The sequence below is a fragment of the Manis pentadactyla genome, chromosome 3 (genome assembly GCF_030020395.1).
Source record: "Manis pentadactyla isolate mManPen7 chromosome 3, mManPen7.hap1, whole genome shotgun sequence".
Lineage (NCBI taxonomy): Eukaryota > Metazoa > Chordata > Mammalia > Pholidota > Manidae > Manis > Manis pentadactyla.
In genome coordinates this window covers 3,136,562-3,154,092 of record NC_080021.1, presented here as the reverse complement: position 1 = coordinate 3,154,092, position 17,531 = coordinate 3,136,562, and the positions used below count along the sequence as shown (strand labels likewise).

The 17,531-nt window shown below is 55.7% G+C and overlaps 1 protein-coding gene and 1 pseudogene across 3 annotated transcripts in view; one reads left to right on the top strand and one right to left on the bottom strand.

Annotated features, from left to right (window-relative positions):
* DENND3 (DENN domain containing 3) overlaps positions 1–9,549 on the bottom strand; it is a 55,092-nt gene extending 45,543 nt beyond the window's left edge. For all 3 annotated transcript variants that reach the window (XM_036922823.2, XM_057497664.1, XM_036922834.2), the window contains exons 1-3: positions 9,344–9,549; positions 2,133–2,412; positions 1,146–1,261 (exon numbers count right to left, since the gene is read on the bottom strand). In XM_036922823.2, the coding sequence (XP_036778718.2) occupies positions 1,146–1,261; positions 2,133–2,412; positions 9,344–9,445 (498 nt within the window). In that variant the 5' untranslated portion in view covers positions 9,446–9,549. The remainder of the gene's footprint in view (positions 1–1,145; positions 1,262–2,132; positions 2,413–9,343) is intronic.
* LOC118930844 (voltage-dependent anion-selective channel protein 3-like) lies at positions 5,772–9,336 on the top strand (annotated as a pseudogene).
* Positions 9,550–17,531: the final 7,982 nt, after the last annotated feature.

Sequence of the window (17,531 nt, the reverse complement as noted above, 5' to 3'; positions counted from 1 at the left end):
TAACATGCACATTTCTCCTTATAACAGGTATTTCACAAATTGCAGAAGTACTTTTCTGAATGATCCAACATTTCTGGGTCCTTCCTCAGCTGAAAGCGTTGGTTATGTGGGGGCAGGAGCTCTGCTCTCTCCTGACTCCCACCCAACACGACCCAGGAGGGAAGCCAGGCCATCACCGCTGGCCCCTCAGCGCACCACTGTCCCAGAGGCAACGGCCTGCACACTGGGCTGCAAGGCATGGACTCCCTGCTCTCCGTACACTGCAGAGGGTGACCTAGTCCAGAAGGGTGTAGATGTGCGCTCAGAGCACGTAAAGCACACAGTGGTACTCCTGCACATTCATAAAGGATGTCTGCAGGTATTTCCCCTACTCCACAAGCATAAGGGGAAGAAACCCATCTAATTAATTACATCTTCGACCTCCCAACACCTAAAGTGATAAATGTTCAGGTATTCTACCCTAAAATAACTGCCCCAGGCTCGAAGGCAACGCAGAGAGAATGCAGGCAGCCCTTCTCTCTGGTGGGGCTTGGGGACCGCCCCCAATGTACCACCAGGGTGCAAGGTCAAGTCCACCAGTTCGCCTTTTGCTTCTGGAAACCCTCAGCGGACACAGGCAGCTGATCACCTGTACCTTCAGGCCCACCACCTCCCTGATGGGCTCCTGCAAAGGCTGGCTGGCTCACACACAGCAGCCCTGCCCAGAGACACTCCCCAGATCACCAACTGCGGTTACACACACCGTGGAAGCTCCTTGGCCGTGAGAAGGATGGCCAGGTGGGCCAGAAGGACCCAGGGTGGGTGAGCTTTCAATATCACACTGTATGTAAGAAGCCAGACATGGAAGGACGCACGCTGCATGTTCCCACTTACATGAAATGTCTGGGGGAGGCAGAACACAGACAAGTGGGGGCTGGGGGCTGGCAGGGGCGACTGCTGACGCGTATGGGGTGTCCTTTTCAGGTGACAGACATCTTTCGGAAACAGACAGTGGTAGGGGCTGCACGGCACTGTGAATGCACTCAATGTCACTGAACTGTACACTTTAAAATGGTTAAAATGGGGACTGTTACGTTATGCATATTTCACCACAATAAAGAAATACCTAAAGCTACTTTCAGAGGCAACCCATGGGAATCACATACATGCAGGGGCCGGTAGTACTGAGCCACCACGCCATACGTTCTGTTCCCACAGACATCGGTCAGCACCAGAAAATGGACACAATCCTCCTTGGGTTCAGAGGCCACACACACGCCCCCTGTAGACAGAAGAGAAGAGAAGAAATCTGATCACCGTTACGTGGTATCCAGTTTAAGGCCTGAGCCACCTGTGAACCAACTTCCACTGCATTCAAGACATTCCTGTGACTGTCAGCTGTGGCATTTTGATGCCAAGATGTGCTAATTCTTGGGATCCAGGCCTGCCAGCTCCACCCACCTCTATCCCCTGGGTCTGTGCTCTGAAGGATCTAGAGAGGAACATGGGGACCACCTGTAGACAAACCCTTACCTAGAGGTGGTGACTTTTTTAAACACAGCAGGAGGCAAGGGGTGTCCAGGCCCATTCCCAGTTTGTAATCCCTGAGCCCAGGAAATGTCGTCGATTTCTCCAGGGGAGCCACCAGACAGGCATTTAGAACAAGCCTGGGTTTCCTACACCAGTTGCTTTATCACCCCTGAAAGCCCGCTGAAACATGAAACCCTGAAAGACCAGCCTGCCCATATGAGGAGCAGGCCTGTTTGGGTAAAAACCACAAGCCTGGGCTTCTGGTCCTCGGAACACAGAAAACAGGGTGCAGCAGGGAGAAGCAGTCTCCAGGTCAGAACCGTGGCAGGCTAACTGACATACTTTTAATCCATCTGCCAAGCCTCTGGAAGACCAGAGTAAATCAAAGCTAAATCCTTGGAAAACACCATGCACAAACTGTGCAACCCAGCCCCTCATCTAGGACTCAGCTTTCCCAAAAGCAGGGAATGCACTAAATCATGCATGCTTGTCATTAGCTTCCAAAGCCCCAAGTTAAGAAAACTCAACCCCATGACAGGCAGCTGGCCCGCCTCTGTCGCACTTTCTTGACTGCCACTTCTAGAACCCAGTGCTGGTCCCCGAGGCCCACGGGCAGGGTGTACCTGGGAAGCACAGCTGCGGCAGGGCAAGCAGGTCCACGCCATTGGGGATGCTGACGTCCGCAGAGTCGGGCCCTCTCGGGGCCACCGGGAGGCCTTTCCTGGGTTCCGCCCAGGGCTTCTCCCGCTTCTTTCTGAAGGAGCGCCGGTGAGCCTTGCTCAGATGCCCACAGCTCGCCCCCGCCACGTGACTGTCCTCCTGACTGACGAAAGGAGGCACAAAAACAGACAGGACCTCCGGATCGAGAGAGGAAAGGCTTCTGACTTCCTTCCTCTGGGCAACCTGAAGAGGCAGGAGTAGTGTTAAAGCGACTCCTTGTCCTGCTGTATCCCGCCCGTCTTGAGCATCTACTACTCGTTTTCATGGTCCCCCCTTCCGACCCGCAAACACAACACCAGCGGTTTTGCTCTGCCACGTGTAAGGCTTCCCCCACCAGTGGCTTGGGACGGTGAGGACCGCCCGGAAGGTGCCGTTGGGAACTTCTCCAGCCCTATGCTGCTCCGGCAAGTCACACACGGCTCAGTGCCAGGTGCCCAGACAGCAACCTGCCCCCCGGCACAGAGCGGCAGCCCAGAGCCGGTCCGTGGGGGTCAGACGCAGCTGCGTCTGAGCTTCGCTCTCAAGGGCTGAGCGTGGGGAGAGATGCAGGGCAAGGGCGCAGACGCGCTGTGCCCCCAGAAGCCCCGCACCCCCTCACAGGCTGTGGGGAAGGCAAGTGCAGCGAAGGGCTCTGAGTGTTGTCACAGTGGACAGACACGTCTGCCGCCGTCGCGCGCTCCACGCCGGCTGGGCACTGGCATGCTGGTTCTGCCCACCGCTGCTCAGGAAGCGTGGGCAGACGAGTGGATTCTGAGAAGAGACGCATCCTTCCTCACGACCAAATGGTCCCCTGGGCTCTACAAAAGGGGGTCATTTAGCTTGAATTCTTTTACACTTCAACTTGATACTAATTTTTTTCAAACCTTTGTATTTTCATTTTCCGTTAAACTAACATAAAGAACATGGGCTCTGCCTTCCATCTCTGTTCTAACTACAGTGCCCGAGTTACATGCTACAGACTTAGGGCAAAGCACGTTCTGCTACCAGAATGACTTCAGATCTTTCAAAGGAACATGAACAATCTGAGAGAGAAGGAAGTGGCTTCGGTGCCAAGCGAGCTGAAAACAGACAAATCTAACACAGTCTCTGGGCACAGAAGGTTTGGGAGGAGAGAGGCAGCCAGGTGGGGTAGGCAAGGGGAACCAACGATCTTCGAGGGACCTCAGAAGGGCACAGGAAGGACACCACTGTCACCAGGAGAAATGAGACCTTGACCGCAGAAAGGAGCAGCTGACATCAGCATTTCAGTAAGAACCAGTGGTACCCAAGGGGAGCTCACCCTTTTAAAAGGCCTTCCAAAGTGACAGCATTTTCTGTCAGCAAATACATCCCAAACTCAATATGCTTACTTTTATGCTATATAATTTGGTTAATTTATACCTGGGGGGAAATTTTAATACCACTAGGAACCATGATCCAACACAGGAAATCCGTATTGTTGTGTAATTAAAAACCTTCTGTGTATCATATATGGATGGCATCCCTTTCTTCAGGTATATGAAACTTTCTAAGATTTTCCTATCCACACCCAGCAGCTCAGACCTAATCAACTGTGAAAATGCGCTGGTCAGTCTCTTCTTCACGTAGAACGTTACATCCACAAAGACCACACTGTGAACAATCTGATAGAAACTACAGTCGGAGGCGCAAATGAGTGACTCCAGGCGACACCCGGACAGCGGATGGGCCCTCTTGCTGACACCTCCCTGAGCCCCCTGCAGACCTTCCTGGCTGTGGCCCCTCAGGGCTGAGTCCTTGCCCCCCAGTCCCTGCTCACCCACCCACCTGCCTGGCCACGTGGAGGTTCTGCGGGCACACACGGGGCCAGGTCCAGAAGTCCTGCTCCCAGTTCAGATCTCTTTCCTGACATGACTACAGCCAACTGCCTCCTGAGCAGGTCCCTATAACCCAGCTTCAAAACTGGATCCTGTGCTGTTTCAGCCTTCTGCCTGCAGGCTCCTGGGCAATGCAGACGGCACAGAGCTGCGGGCTCTGCCCCAGGGCCCCATCAGCAAACCCAAAGCACCCCACTGTCCCTTCAGCACCTGCCACCACCATGCACCACAGTGGCATGCCCTAAGGCTCAGGTAGGCATGGATTCACCACTAACGCTTCCTTCCAGGCTTCTGCTGGGGAACCCTGCCTCCACCCACCTGGTCCAGGGTTCCCTACGGGCATCTCTGTCCACTCTCACAGAGGGGCCTCCCTGTCTAAGGAGCACACATGACCTTCTCTCCCCTGCCCCCACAGGCAGTGTGGCTCCTGCCCTCTGGGGCCATCCACCTACCCGAGCAGACCAGGCCCTTCCGTGGGCCCAGACGAGCCCACAGGCCATCTATGTCCCTCCGCAGGGCCAAAGGGCACTGGTTTCTAGGTTAACATTACTGTTATATGCTCCCACGTGAGTTTCTCACAGGGAAATGACACCCCCACCCACACCCCGCCTAGCGCCCTCCTCCCCCCTCCCCTCCCCCCACCTCCTGGAGCCCCACCTCCCCCCTCCCTCCCCTCTACTCTCCTTCCCCTCCCCCACACTTCCTGGAGGGCCAGCTCCCCACTTCCCTCCCTTCCCCTCACCCCTCCCCTCTCCCCACCTCCTGGAGTGCCACCTACCCCCTTCCCTCCCCCCTCCTCCCTTCCCCCTCCCCTCCCACCACTTCCTGAAGCCCCACCTCCTACCTTCCCTCCCCCACTCCCCTCCCTTCCCCTGCCCCCCACCCCCTGGAGCACTAATGCCATCATCACCTTCCGAGTTGTGTGGCGAGGTGAGGTAGGGTGTACTGTGTTCCTCTGGGTCCCCACACTGAGCACCCAGAACGGCTCTTAGTGGGTGCTGCGCAGCCGCTCTGGGCCCCGGGATCTGTTGGACACCGTCAGCCGGGACTGAATACTGGTCCTCACACTAAAGCCAATAAACTGCTTCTCATTTCCCCTATTTATTTTTAGTCACTTAAAGTAATGGGGCTAAAATTCAGCCAACTTGGCACTCAGCAGTCCATTACACATGTTTTTTCTCAATATAGCCCTGTTGCCTTTTCTAATTTGATAAGCAATACAGTCCTATTTTTTTTACATAACATAAAAATAATAAACGAAATAGTAACAGAAAGGGAAGGCCCTCCCCTTAATTCCATGACTCAAAGGGAACACCTTTTGCACAGTGTGGGGTACATTCCTCCCATTTTTACGCATATATACTCTTTTTCATAAATACAAGCATCCTATCTAACCTATCCCACCAGCTTCGTTTTCCCCTGCCTACCCACACAGTGTGGCTGACTTCCCTGTTCACAGCTATGTGGTGTCTCACTACGACAATTCAATAATGAATTTGCCCCATCACCTACTGAGGGACGGCTGGGTTTCTCTCAAATCTGTATCGTGCTGAATCTGAGCAAAAGTAGCAACGATTAGTCTAATTTGCACATGTCCAACTCTTTAATTAGAGTAAACCCCCTAAATGTAACGCTGGATCTGGATCCCAGTGCTATGTTACTCTCTGGTACATGTTGCGAACGCCCCTCACTCACCTACAGGGTAAGATGAAATCCAGCTCTGCAGCCTGGTGAGTTATTTCTTGCTATTTCTAGATGCTGATTTGCTAACTCCCCCACCCAATAACCACCATTTCTGCCCAAAAAAACCCAGAGCTAATTAAAAAGTTAAAAGCACAACAAACCGGGCGAGGGTGTGGAGAGCGGGCAGGGAGGGACACGCAGGCACTGCAGGGGAAGCAAGCCGCGCAGGCGCGGACGGCGTCGGTGTGAGGAAGACCTTCAGCGTTTCTCTAGCCGAGAGGGGTCAGGCCCTCTGGTTGGAGATATGTGTAACGCACAGACTTACTGTGACCTAGGAAAGGCCACCAAGGATGTCCTCCACAAAGGATATGGGTTTGGCATGGTTAAAATAGACCTGAAAACAAAACCTTGTAGTGGAGTGGAATTTTCTACTTCCCGTCACGCCTACACTTATACAGGGAAAACGTCAGGCAACCTAGAGACCAAATATAAGGTCCGTAACTATGGACTTACCTTCACCCAAAATGGAACACAGACAATACTCTTGGAACAGAAATCTCTTTGGAGAATAAGTTGGCTGAAGGGTTGAAACTGACTCTTGATACCATATTTGTACCGAACACAGGAAAGAAGAGTGGGAAATTAAAGGTTTCCTATAAGCGAGAGTTTCAGTCTTGGCAGTAATGTTGATACAGATTTTTCTGGACCAACCATCTATGACTGGGCTGTGTTAGCTTTTGAAGGCTGGCTTAATGGCTATCAGATGAGTTTTGACACAGCCAAATCCAAACTGTCACAGAATAATTTTGCCATGGGTTGCAAGGCTGCAGATTTCCAGCTGCACACTCACGCGAACGACGGCACTGAATTTGGAGGGTTATCTACCAGAAGGTTAATGAGAAGATAGAAACGTCAATAAACCCTGGATGGCTGGCAGTAACAACACCCGTTTTGGCATCACTGCTAAATACAAGCTGGATTGTAGAACTTCTCTGTCTGCTAAAGTAAATAATGCCAGCCCGATCGGACCGGGTTACACTCAGACCCTTCGACCAGGCGTCCAAACTGACCCTGTCAGCTTTAATCAATGGAAAGAACTTCAATGCAGGAGGTCACAAGGTTGGCTTGGGCTTTGAACTAGAAGCTTAATGTGGTTCTGAGTAAAGCAGATTTGTCCCTGGAGGTGAAGAGAAATGAACCCACTATGTTTGGGCCTTAAAATTTTGTGAAATTTCAGAAGTGTGAACTTTTTATTCTTCCAAAGAATTGTAATCCTCCTCACACTGAAGTCTAAAGATCCCAGGACCATCCTAAGGGAGGTGCTTGAAGTCATGCCTGGAAGTTGTCACATTTGTGCCACATTTCAGTTGAGTTCTGCCGTGTTTTTTTAATGTGTTCCTCAGCGACAACATAGTGTCACGTTACAAAGGAAACTACCCGATCCTCCCGTTTGTACATCACGCCCTGCATGTCCCACCAAAAAAAAAAACACAACCTAATTCATCTGAGTCACAGATTTACTTCAGTTAGATGATATAGAGGCACTGATCTCACAGGATCAGCCATCATTTGTGAAATAAAATAAATACTTTTTAAATGCTCTCGTACTACACGGTCCAACACAACTGCCAGTAGCAGCATGTGGCTATTTAAATCTAAATTAATTAAAGTTATACGAAGTGTAAAATCCAGTTCCTCAGCAGCACTAGCTCCACTTCACACACCCAGGAGCCATATGGGGCTAGCGGCTTCCGTACTGGAAGGCACAGATAAAGAACACTGGTTGTCACCATCCAGAAAGTTCTGCTGGATGGTGCTACTCTGGCAATTGAAAGCTAGGATGCTCACCACAAAAAGCCATTAAAACATGCCTTCACACACGAGAATTATGTTAGTGACCTTTCCACTCCTCTGCAATGGATGTGGTGGATCCCTTTACACCCTGTAGCTGGTCTCCATAGCAACCTAGAAGTGGAGGGGATGTACAGAACCACAGCGGCTCACACGGGGACAGGACGGCATTCTTGACTTATCACTATTCTCACAAAATGCCATCTGAGAAACAATACAAAAAGTTAAGACATTACAGTATCCTAACATTAGGTTGGGTTACTTCTCCTATCTCCAGGCTTCCATGTTCACATGCCACCAAAGAAGAATGCCTGAACCACACAGAAATGGTGATTTTAAGAAGTACAATTAAAAGTTATCAAAAAGCCTGGGACATCCAAAATAGAACTACTATAATAATAAAACTAAACAAATCCTATCTTGGTTCATTGTAACATCAACATATACCTTAAAAAGATCACTCCAGGGGGTTCGTCCTAATTATATTTTCCTGCTCCTTCAACTTGTTTTTCTCTCCACCGTCTGCCAAGCCCCTTACAGAATCGGAGTACAGAATAAAGAAGATAAACATTAAAATACAGAGTAACAACCTGCCCACTCCGTAAGGGAAAATGCTGCAGGCTGTTTAGTCTAGGAAAGTACCACTGTCAGTATTAACACTGATTCATCCTGCTCTCAAGACATGTCAAACATCGGGGCCGCTAATAGTGTCGTAATCACCCAAGAAGCAACCGAAACCAGGTCATTTCCTATTAGAAGAAAAAGGAGGAAATGCATTTGGCAAATGAGAGGCAGGGAGACGACCCAAGAGGGCTGGGAGAGACAACTCTAAGGGCATCTGGCATTACGGGGGTTCAGAGAGCAGGAGAGCCGGAGGGAAAGGCAGAGACCACGCGAACTGGCTCTGCACTGGGCCCGAGTACTGGCGACCGAGGCATTCACAGCCGTCTGTCCTGTGAATCTTGGCGCCATTTAGCTTCTCTGACGGACGTCCGTCCAACCCCGCCGTCTCGGATACTCGAATGCCTGCCTCCGCCCTTCCCTGCGGCCGTCTGCAACCAGCTCAAAGGACGCGCCCGGATCGCCGGCTGGTGAATCGGGAACTCTCCGGGCATTGCCGCTAACCGGGAGAACAAGACAGTCATGCACATCCCGGGCCAAGGGGGAAAGAGCGCCACACGGCGACTCACAAGCAGGCGGGCTCCAGGGCTGAGAAAAAGTGAGAACGAGGGGAAAGAAGAGAAAAGGTCCTGAGTTTGTCGCTTTGGCTACTAGGGTGCAGACACCGGGCTGGGGTGCGGGGGGAGGGGAGGCCTTTACCGCAAGTGAGAAAACAGCTAGGTTTCATCGCAAAACGACGGAATTCAGAATACTGCAAGGCGCTCTTAAACCTAGCACTTAACAGCCTCACTGGCTGTGTCTAGAACGTGGCCACCACCTGGGGGCAGTGGCTCAGTTCTGCCCACGGGAGCGCCCTCGGCAGCGGGCGGGAGCCGGCCGCGCGCCCTCGCTCCGGCGCGTGCTCACCTGGTAGGAGCCCTCGGGGCGCAGGAGCCCGGAGACAAGGCTCGGGGGGCGCGCGGATGCTGCGCCCGGACGCCGCACAAGGCAGGAGAGCGACCCTGAGCGGGCAGTGAGCCGGCCAGGCCGTCCGCGGGCGCCCCGCCCGCTCCGCAGACGCCCAGGAGCGTGGCTCCAGGCCCGGCCTCCGCCGTGGCCGCCTCGGTCTCCCAGCCCGGCCTTACCTGCTCAGGACGGCGGAGGCTCTCCCGGGACGCCCCCAGCAGCGCGCACAGCTCCAAAAGCCCCGCGGGCAGCGCCAGGCGCTGCGCCGCCTCCTCCGCCATGGCCGCCCTGCCGCCGCCTCCAGGCGCACCGGCCGCTTGGCGCCCGGACCCCGAGCAGGGTTCCAGATGCCCGCGCCGTGCCACCCGCAGCCAGCCCGCCGGGCGCGTCGCGAGGCGGGGCGGGGCCTGAAGGGGCGGGCCCGTGGGTGGGGCTCCCTTGGGGCGGTCCCTGCTGGGGCGGGCACTGGGCCCCGCGTGAGGTCGTCACTTCCGAACCTGCCCGCGGGTCCAGACGCGTGCGCGCCATCTGCACGCGCGGTCATTTCAGTCGGCCCCGCCTTACTGGCCGGCCTGCAGTCCCCTCCCCGGGCACTGGAGGAGGGCAGGCAGCCAACACCCCTGCCCGGAGGCGGCAGGGTCCCCTGTTCCCGCCAGCCGCCGGGCCCACCCGGGAGGGCGTGGAGGGACCAAGTCCGGGCGCTCCCCCAGCCACCGCCTCCTCCTCCAGGAAGCCCTCGGCACCCCGGGCCGCGCGAAGTTGACCGCCCGTGGACTGCAGGAAAGGCCGCGCGGTGGAAAGAGCCATTCCTGGTTAATAACCGCGCGGTTAACCTAAGGCTAGCCGTGTCCAGCAAGAGGCTGAGCGAAATTCAGCAGGAAACCGGGCGGGATGGGCGCCGCTGGGATGAGCCCCGGGAGTGCAGGAGTGAGGAGGGCGGGAGGGGACAGGGCTCTTTCCCCAGCAGCCCCAGGCCTGGCCTGATCCTTATGGGCTGTGGGATTGATTTTTTTTTTTTTGAGTCTTAAATGCTTAATACTAGTGTATCAGCCTAAGAAAATAAATAATAACTACAAAGCAATGTCAAATCAAAAGGGGGAAGGGGTGGGCCTGGGTCTGGAGGCCAGAGAAACCATCCTTTCTAGGCAGGTAGGTCCCCACTGACAGCATCCTGCCTCTTGGGATTTGTGGTTCACTTAGGAAGTCACCAAACCATCTTGAGCCCCAGCTGGCTGTTGCTCAGGTCTGAAGGCCACTGGCCTCCGTGGCTTACACTGGTGAGCTGCGGCAAGACCATATCTGCCCATACTTGTGCGGCTCTCTCCACTATGGCCTTGCTGTTGGCGGCCTCTGCAGAGGGCAGGGCAGAGATGACACCTGGGCAGCCTCACTGCCCAGGAGGGGGGCCCGCAGATGCCTGTAGGAGGCATGAGCCACTCCCTGAGACGTAGCAAGGCCTTAGGCTTGCAGAGACCCTGAAGTCTGGCTCCTGTGGGCTTGGGACCGCCAAGCTCCTCAACCGCCCTGGGCCTCTGCTACCTGTTTGTTCATTCACCGCAGGCGTGGTCAGGATTCAGGGAGGTAAACACTGGGCAGCGGCTGCTGTGGAGACCCAGTAAGGCCCAGGTAGCGCAGGCAGGCGGAGGGCTTAAGGAAGGGAGCACAGGAGTGTGGCCCAGCCTGCCTCCAGCTGTGCGGACTACGGGTCCCCCCCCTCCAGCCCTCCCTCCCCATCCGACCACTAGGGAGGGGCCAGACGACCTCCCCTGGACTGCTGCCTCCCCCCTGTCTGCTTCTTGGTAAGTCCCCAGAGCTCTCGATGCAGAGACTTAAAAAGCACGGACAGCCAGCCTTGCCGCGCCCTTGAGGCAGTGCTAACAGGATTGGAGATGGAAGTGGAGATAACCAGAAATCAAAATTACAGGTGGAAAAGCCAGGCGAGGGTCACCTAGAGACAGATGGTGCGTGTCAGGGGACCCAGAGGAGGGAGTACATGAACCTGGTTAACAAGGGGACATCAACAAACACCTCACAGGAGAGTCAGAGAAGCGAAGCTGAGACCGGCTGCAGGACAGACTGCAGGACAAGCAGGCGCAGCGCCCACACACGTGGACCCCCACGGCAGAGACCCTCCCCTCCGCGTGGAGCAGGTGTGCTGCGCGGCCTGGCTCTCAGGACAGCCGTGAAGATCAAATGAGAAAATGGAAATGAAAACAGTTTGTAAACCGTGAAACACTGAGGCAGAACTCAGGGACAAGCACGGCACTGTGAATATACTAAGTGACACTAAATTGTTCTCTTTGAAATTGTTAATTTTATGCCATGGAATTTCAGCTCAAATTATTTTTTAATGGAGTTTATGAGGACTCCAGTCTCAACCTGCAGTATATCAGTACTCCTTTGCACATTTTACCAGGGCGTTAGGTACTGAATAAAATTGTTTTTTAAAATGTAGGGGCTGAGGGGGAAAACTGCATGAATTCTGAAACCCTCTGAGCCCAGCACAGAACAGGCAGATCCCGTGTGGACCAGGCAGGCAGGGGGCAGTGGGGCCTCAGAGGGATGATGACCCTGACAGGCCTGTGGACATCTAGATGGGACACCCTCAGGCTGCTTCTGTGTGTTCACGTGAGTGTGTGTGCGTGTGTGTGCACGCACGCACACATGCCTGTGTTCAGCAGCCTGTGTACTGTCATGTTTAGGTCTGGGCTCTTCCTTCCTTCTCCTGTGGTGGGGAGAGATGGGGGAACTGTAAGAGAGCCAGAGTGCAGCCAGATGGTCCATAACTCTGGGCAGTGGGCATCAAGGGACAAGCCCAAGCCGTCATCCCAAGAGGCGGAAACGTGATGTCACAGCAGAGGGCACAGGTGCTGCTAGACATCCCAGGAGCCGCACCAAGGGAGGGCCACCTTGGCCAATGCCCTCAGACTGCCCCAACCGCCTACCCCTGCCCTAACCAGCTGTAACCCCACTGTTAGAAGTTGTTCTGCTTTAAAAATTTAATAAATAAGAGGAAGCTACATGTTGGTAAATGCCAACCAGGGCTCATGGGGAAACTGCAGTCTCTGAGGTCAGTATTGCGCAGGACTTCGAGAGGCGCAAACAGTGGGCCTGCACACTGGCCACAGATTCCACAAACCCCTCTGCCAGGCCCTGCCCTGGGCAAGGAGGACCCGGTGAAGGGCTGGGCCTGGGCAGCTCTGGTCCCACAAGCAACCCAAACCATTCTAAGGAAAAGCCAGGCTTCAAAACCACGAGGCTCATGCTACATTTTGTCAGTTGCAAAACAGAATAGTACTTCCCTCCCCTCAACAAAAACATATGGTTCTGCTCAACAAACATCTCTGGAGCGCCTGTCACGTGGTGGCCGCTGCCAAGCCCCACATTTCTGGTGTGTGGGGATATTGAATTCAGACAGAAATGACACTCTGCCCCCACATAGACCTGGCACAGCCTGGCAGGCTGACGGACCCCAAGCACACTGCACTCTGTGCACGTCAGTTCCCAGGGCCCATGCCTGTGTCTGGCACAAAGTAACAGGTGCATGAATGAAGAATAAAGATCAATTCCACTGTCAGCTTCGAAGAGGGTGCTATTCAGCAGTGGGTCACTAGCCTAACACTTGGTAAATAAAGTCATAGGAGAATACACACTGTGAAACCATTTAACAGAGTCCAAGCTGGGACAAAACATACATAAGTAAGGAACAGTAGGGGATGGTGATGCCAGGTTCGGGACAGGAGCAGAGGCCCTCGGAGCCTTCAGCGGGCGGGACAGGATGTCCATGTTACAGCGTTTAGGCCCATCCTTTGTAAATGCGAAATATTTTATCAGAGAAAAAGAGAAAGGCAGCGGTCTCGTCTATTTCTGGAACGTGATTGTGTGTAAAACAATGCAATTGCATGAAGATGCTTCCCCTACTTCAAATACCAAGCAGTTGTCCCTGACCCCAATACCCAAGAAATGGATTAGATTTGGAAAAAGTCAGGCAGAGAGAGAGAGCGACAGTGCACAAGAACACATGATTTCAAGGAAAATGGGAGGTAGCCCATCCCTGGAGGTCTGACAGCTGGAAAAATGTCTCGGACCAGGGCTGCTCCCCACTCAGTGGCTGCCCAATCTGAAAACCGACTGCCCCTAAGAGGGGTCTCACTTAAAGAAAAATTCTAGGAGGGGAAGGATGGCGAAAGGGAGAGGCTGAGGGCTGAGGGAGACCCCCAGCCCCTTTGGCCCCTGGCAGCAGGAGCTGCAGACACTTGTGGCTTGGGGGCCAGTGGGAGCCTCAGGGCAGAGCAGCAGGGAGGCGAAGGTCAGGCCGTGGGTCGGGCGGCCACACTCATCCTCAGACAGGAAGCTGCGGTCTGGGTGCTGCTGGGTGCTCTGGTGGGAGGGAGGAGACAGGCAGGGGAACTATCTTAACCATGCACACTGGGAATCAAGACAAATAAAAAGAGGCAGCTGACAGTAAATGGGCGGGAAAGGGGAAGTCAGGTATCAACCTGCTCTTGCTCTCGAGGGTCCAAGAGGGAAGCCCAAGGTTATTCAAGGGTGTTTTCCTCTGCACTTGCTGTTCCTGCTGGCTTGGAGTGCTCTTTCCCCTTTCCTCCCAAATAACTCTGACTTACCTCTAACCAGCTTGGATATCACCTCCTCCAGGAAGCCCTCCCTCACCTGTCTCCCTGTTTTCCCCACCCAGACTGGCCTGGCCCTCTCCACCCCATCACACCTGGTGGGCCCTTATCATGTCCCTCTGACTGTGAGGCCCATGACCTCTGTGCCTGCCCTTGGGCCTCCAGCCTATCATCAAGCCTGATCCCTCGCTTACGTCTGCTCCCGAGCCTCAGCTCAGGTCCCCTCTCATGGGTACTTTACAGGAAATAGGGTCCTGCCCTATGCCCCTGCGGTGTAAAAGGCACCAGCTTTGGAGGCCAAAAGACCCACTACAAACCCCAGCTCCACCCTTCACCAGCTGCTGGGGCAGAGGGCCAAGCAGACCCTGAGAGGGTGGTGTGGGGTTCCAGACATTCCCTGTTCCACCTCACCTTGGACTCTCTCCGCCCTGGGCCCCTCTGCGTGCTGCAAAGCCTGCCCAGGGCAGACAGAGGGGAGGGGCCGGCCATACTAATGACCGCAGTGCCTGCTGATTGCTCACGTGTGGGTGCTTTATGTATTTTCCTATTGATCATCTCTAAAACCCTGTCATCACGGGCCACCTCAGGGCCTGAGGCTCAGCGAGGTAAGCCACTTACCCAAGGGCCCAGAGCAGTGTGGGGACACAGATGTCCACCTGGCAGTCTGCTGCCAAAGCCCAGGCCCCGCCCCCGGCAGGCCTGCTTCTCCAGCACTGCCAGAGCCTCCCAGGCTGGAAGGCCACCCCGCAGGCCCCCCTGCCTCTGTGTGGACCCTGCCTCACCAAGCCCTATCACCCCCGTGCAAGTGGTTCTGATCATACAGAGGGGTCTCAGGGACTCAGAGGGTGCCCCCAAAGCCAGACTGGAAACACCATCTTCCCACTACAAAAGCACATTTCTGAGCATGGGAACAATCTTCTGAGCGTCCTTGGAGGAGCTCTGTGGAGGCCAGTCCTGAGCAGCCCACCAGCCCCCCACAGAGTAGGGCCCAGCCTCACAGAGGCCCCAGCCGGGTAGTGGGGGTGGGGGCTGGGGCTGGGGTCCAGCCCAGGCAGCTCTGGCCTCTCCCTCAAGTGATCTGGGTCCCTCGGGCCAGCTCAGGTCAGAGCAGCCGCTGGGCTCTCCCATCCTGTCTCTGTCCCTCTTCCCCTGCAAAGACGAAGCCAAGCCCACTCCAGGGTGAAGGAGAGGCACAGGCCTGGACGCCCAGCTGCTGCCCTGCCCACTGCTCCATTCCAGCTGGCCACCAACAGAGCCACCGACTGCACGTCCAGTGTGCGGGCACGTGTGTGTGAGTGAGTGAGAGTGGTGGGGCGGGAGTGAGGGCCATCCGGTAGAGCGTGACTGGGGCCAGAGCAGGCCCTGGGACCCAGGTGGCCACCTGGACAGGCCGGGACATCTTCTCAAGCGCCAGAGGCTTTCCAAGAACGGCGGGCAGTCTCCACAGAGGAAGGAGCCGCTCCCACTTCCCGGCCTGTCTAGGAACACTTGCACAGACAGTGGAGGTCACAGGCCTGAGCTGGGGGCTGGGGGGTGAGATTCCTGCAGGGGATGGACACTGACGTCGGCCTTCGGTGAATCCCATCAGAGGATCCGGGAAGGCCTGGTGGGGAGAGCTGGCCAAGGGTGGATTTGTTTTAAAACAACGCAAACTTTGGGCCCCAGACATTTTCACTACCTGAAAGACAGCCCTCGCCCTGCGAACGGGGTCAGAGCTGAGGTTTCTGTTCCAGGAACTCTTTCGTGCCCCTGCAGGGGAGCCTCAGCCTGGAGAAGGGGGGCCGCCAGGCCACAGCACCCTGCGCGCCGCTCCTCACTTGCCACCGGCCCAGGCTGGGGTTCTCCCCTGCCGGGTGGGGCACCATGGCAGGGTGGGGTCTATCTGCTCCCCTTCACACCTTATTTTACTTGCTCTGACTGTGCCCATCACAGGGGGCATGGGACCCTTTGGGGGTCCTTGCAGCTCTACCCCAAAAAGCTCCCCACAGTCTTCGCCTCTGGCCAACCCCCACTGGCCTAACCTTTCTCTGCTCCTCTCCTGCCCAAGTCCCCGCTGCACTGGCTGTTCCTGGTTCTGACCCAGACCTCCACACCTGGCCTTTGGTCAGCACCATCAACCCGGGTCCCATGAGAGTGGAACCGGCTCCAGGCACTGTACACCTTCAGGGCCTCAGGCTCCAGACTGGGGAACTGTGAGGTCAGGGGCCAGCCCGGTCTCCTGCAATGACCCCCCAGTCCCCAGGACATCTCCTTGGGCATGTTTAGCACCCCAACCTAGTTGCATCCCTTCCTGCAAACCTGCCCCCACTGAGTTCCCAGGTCAGGGACCACAGGTTCCCTACTGGCTGCTCAAGCCATGCACCTGGACCCAGCTGCCACCCCCTGCTCACCCCTGACCCGGCAGCCAGCCTCAGCACCCAGCTACTCCTGGGTGCCCATGCCCACCAGCCTCTCCATCCCCACAGCCCCAGCCCCTCAGGCCTGACAGCTCTGCTCCTGTGTCAGCCTGGGTCCCCTAGGGAAGCAAACATCAGATGGGATCAAACAGGCAAGACATACGTCGGGGGGGTGACTGTGAGGTAACAGGGTGCAGGGGCTGGGGGACCTGTCAGGCTCTGAGCTGGAGTGAGTAGCGTCCCCCAGAACCCCAGACTGTGACCTTATTTGGAAAGAACATCTTTGCAGGTGTTATTGGCTGAGCTGAGACATCGTCCTAGATTGGGGGGTCCCTAAATCCAACGATTCCTCATGAGGAAAGGAGAGGCACAGGGGAGAGGCCAGTGAAGACAGGGCAGAGATGGGGGTGCTGCAGCCACCAGCCGAGGGGCGCCCCAAGCCAGCACAAGCAGGGAGGGCCTGGATGGACCTGCCTGGAGCTGTGGTGCTGCCACCCCTGGGGTGCTGCCTGGGGGTTCAGCACATGGTCCATGCTTAATAGCATTGCTTGGGGAAGGAAGGGATGAGTGGGGGAGGGAGGGAGGGAGGGAGAAAGCAGTCCTGTCACCCTGCAGCGCTGCATGTCACAGTGGGAGCAATGCGTTCACTCAGCAGCTAGGGGTCCCCGGAAGCCGGGCCCTGGGCACACAGATGAGCAGGGAGGCCCCAGTGTACGGTCAGGGCCCAGAGCACTGGCAGGGCAGGTGAGGCCCGTTCAGCCCGGTGCTTCCTCCTGCCCCCAGTGCCTGGGCTTCTCCGCCACCCCCTACCCACGCATCAGTGTCTCTGCCTTGCGATGCAGTGGGCATCCTGGCCCAGTGCTGCGCCCACACACGCCCCACCCCACCCCGGGGCAGGATTCCATCTCCCCCCCACCATGACCTGGCACCCGGGAAACTCGCCTTTTTCTCACTCTCATAGCCCACTGCCGTAGCCCCAGGCACCCTGCCACGCTGCCCACACAGGGCCTTGCCAGCCTTGCGGAGCATTCCCTGGGTGCTCAGCTCTGGACACCCTAGCCCTGCACTGCCCAGCACGGGAAACCTGATACTCGTGGCTGCCAGCACTGGCCTGGCCGGCCCAGGTGGGGCCACGCTCTGCATTCAGACAGCAGGCAAGAAGGACAGGTGGCATCTCGACTGATGTGCACATTGATGACATGCCAGCATGGTAATATCTTAGATATATGGAGTTAAGCATATTGTTAAAATTAGTTTCACCCATTTCTTTTCACGCTTTTTTAACGTCCCTACTCAAATTACATCTGTGGCTTGCATTTGCTTTCTTTTGCACAGCACGA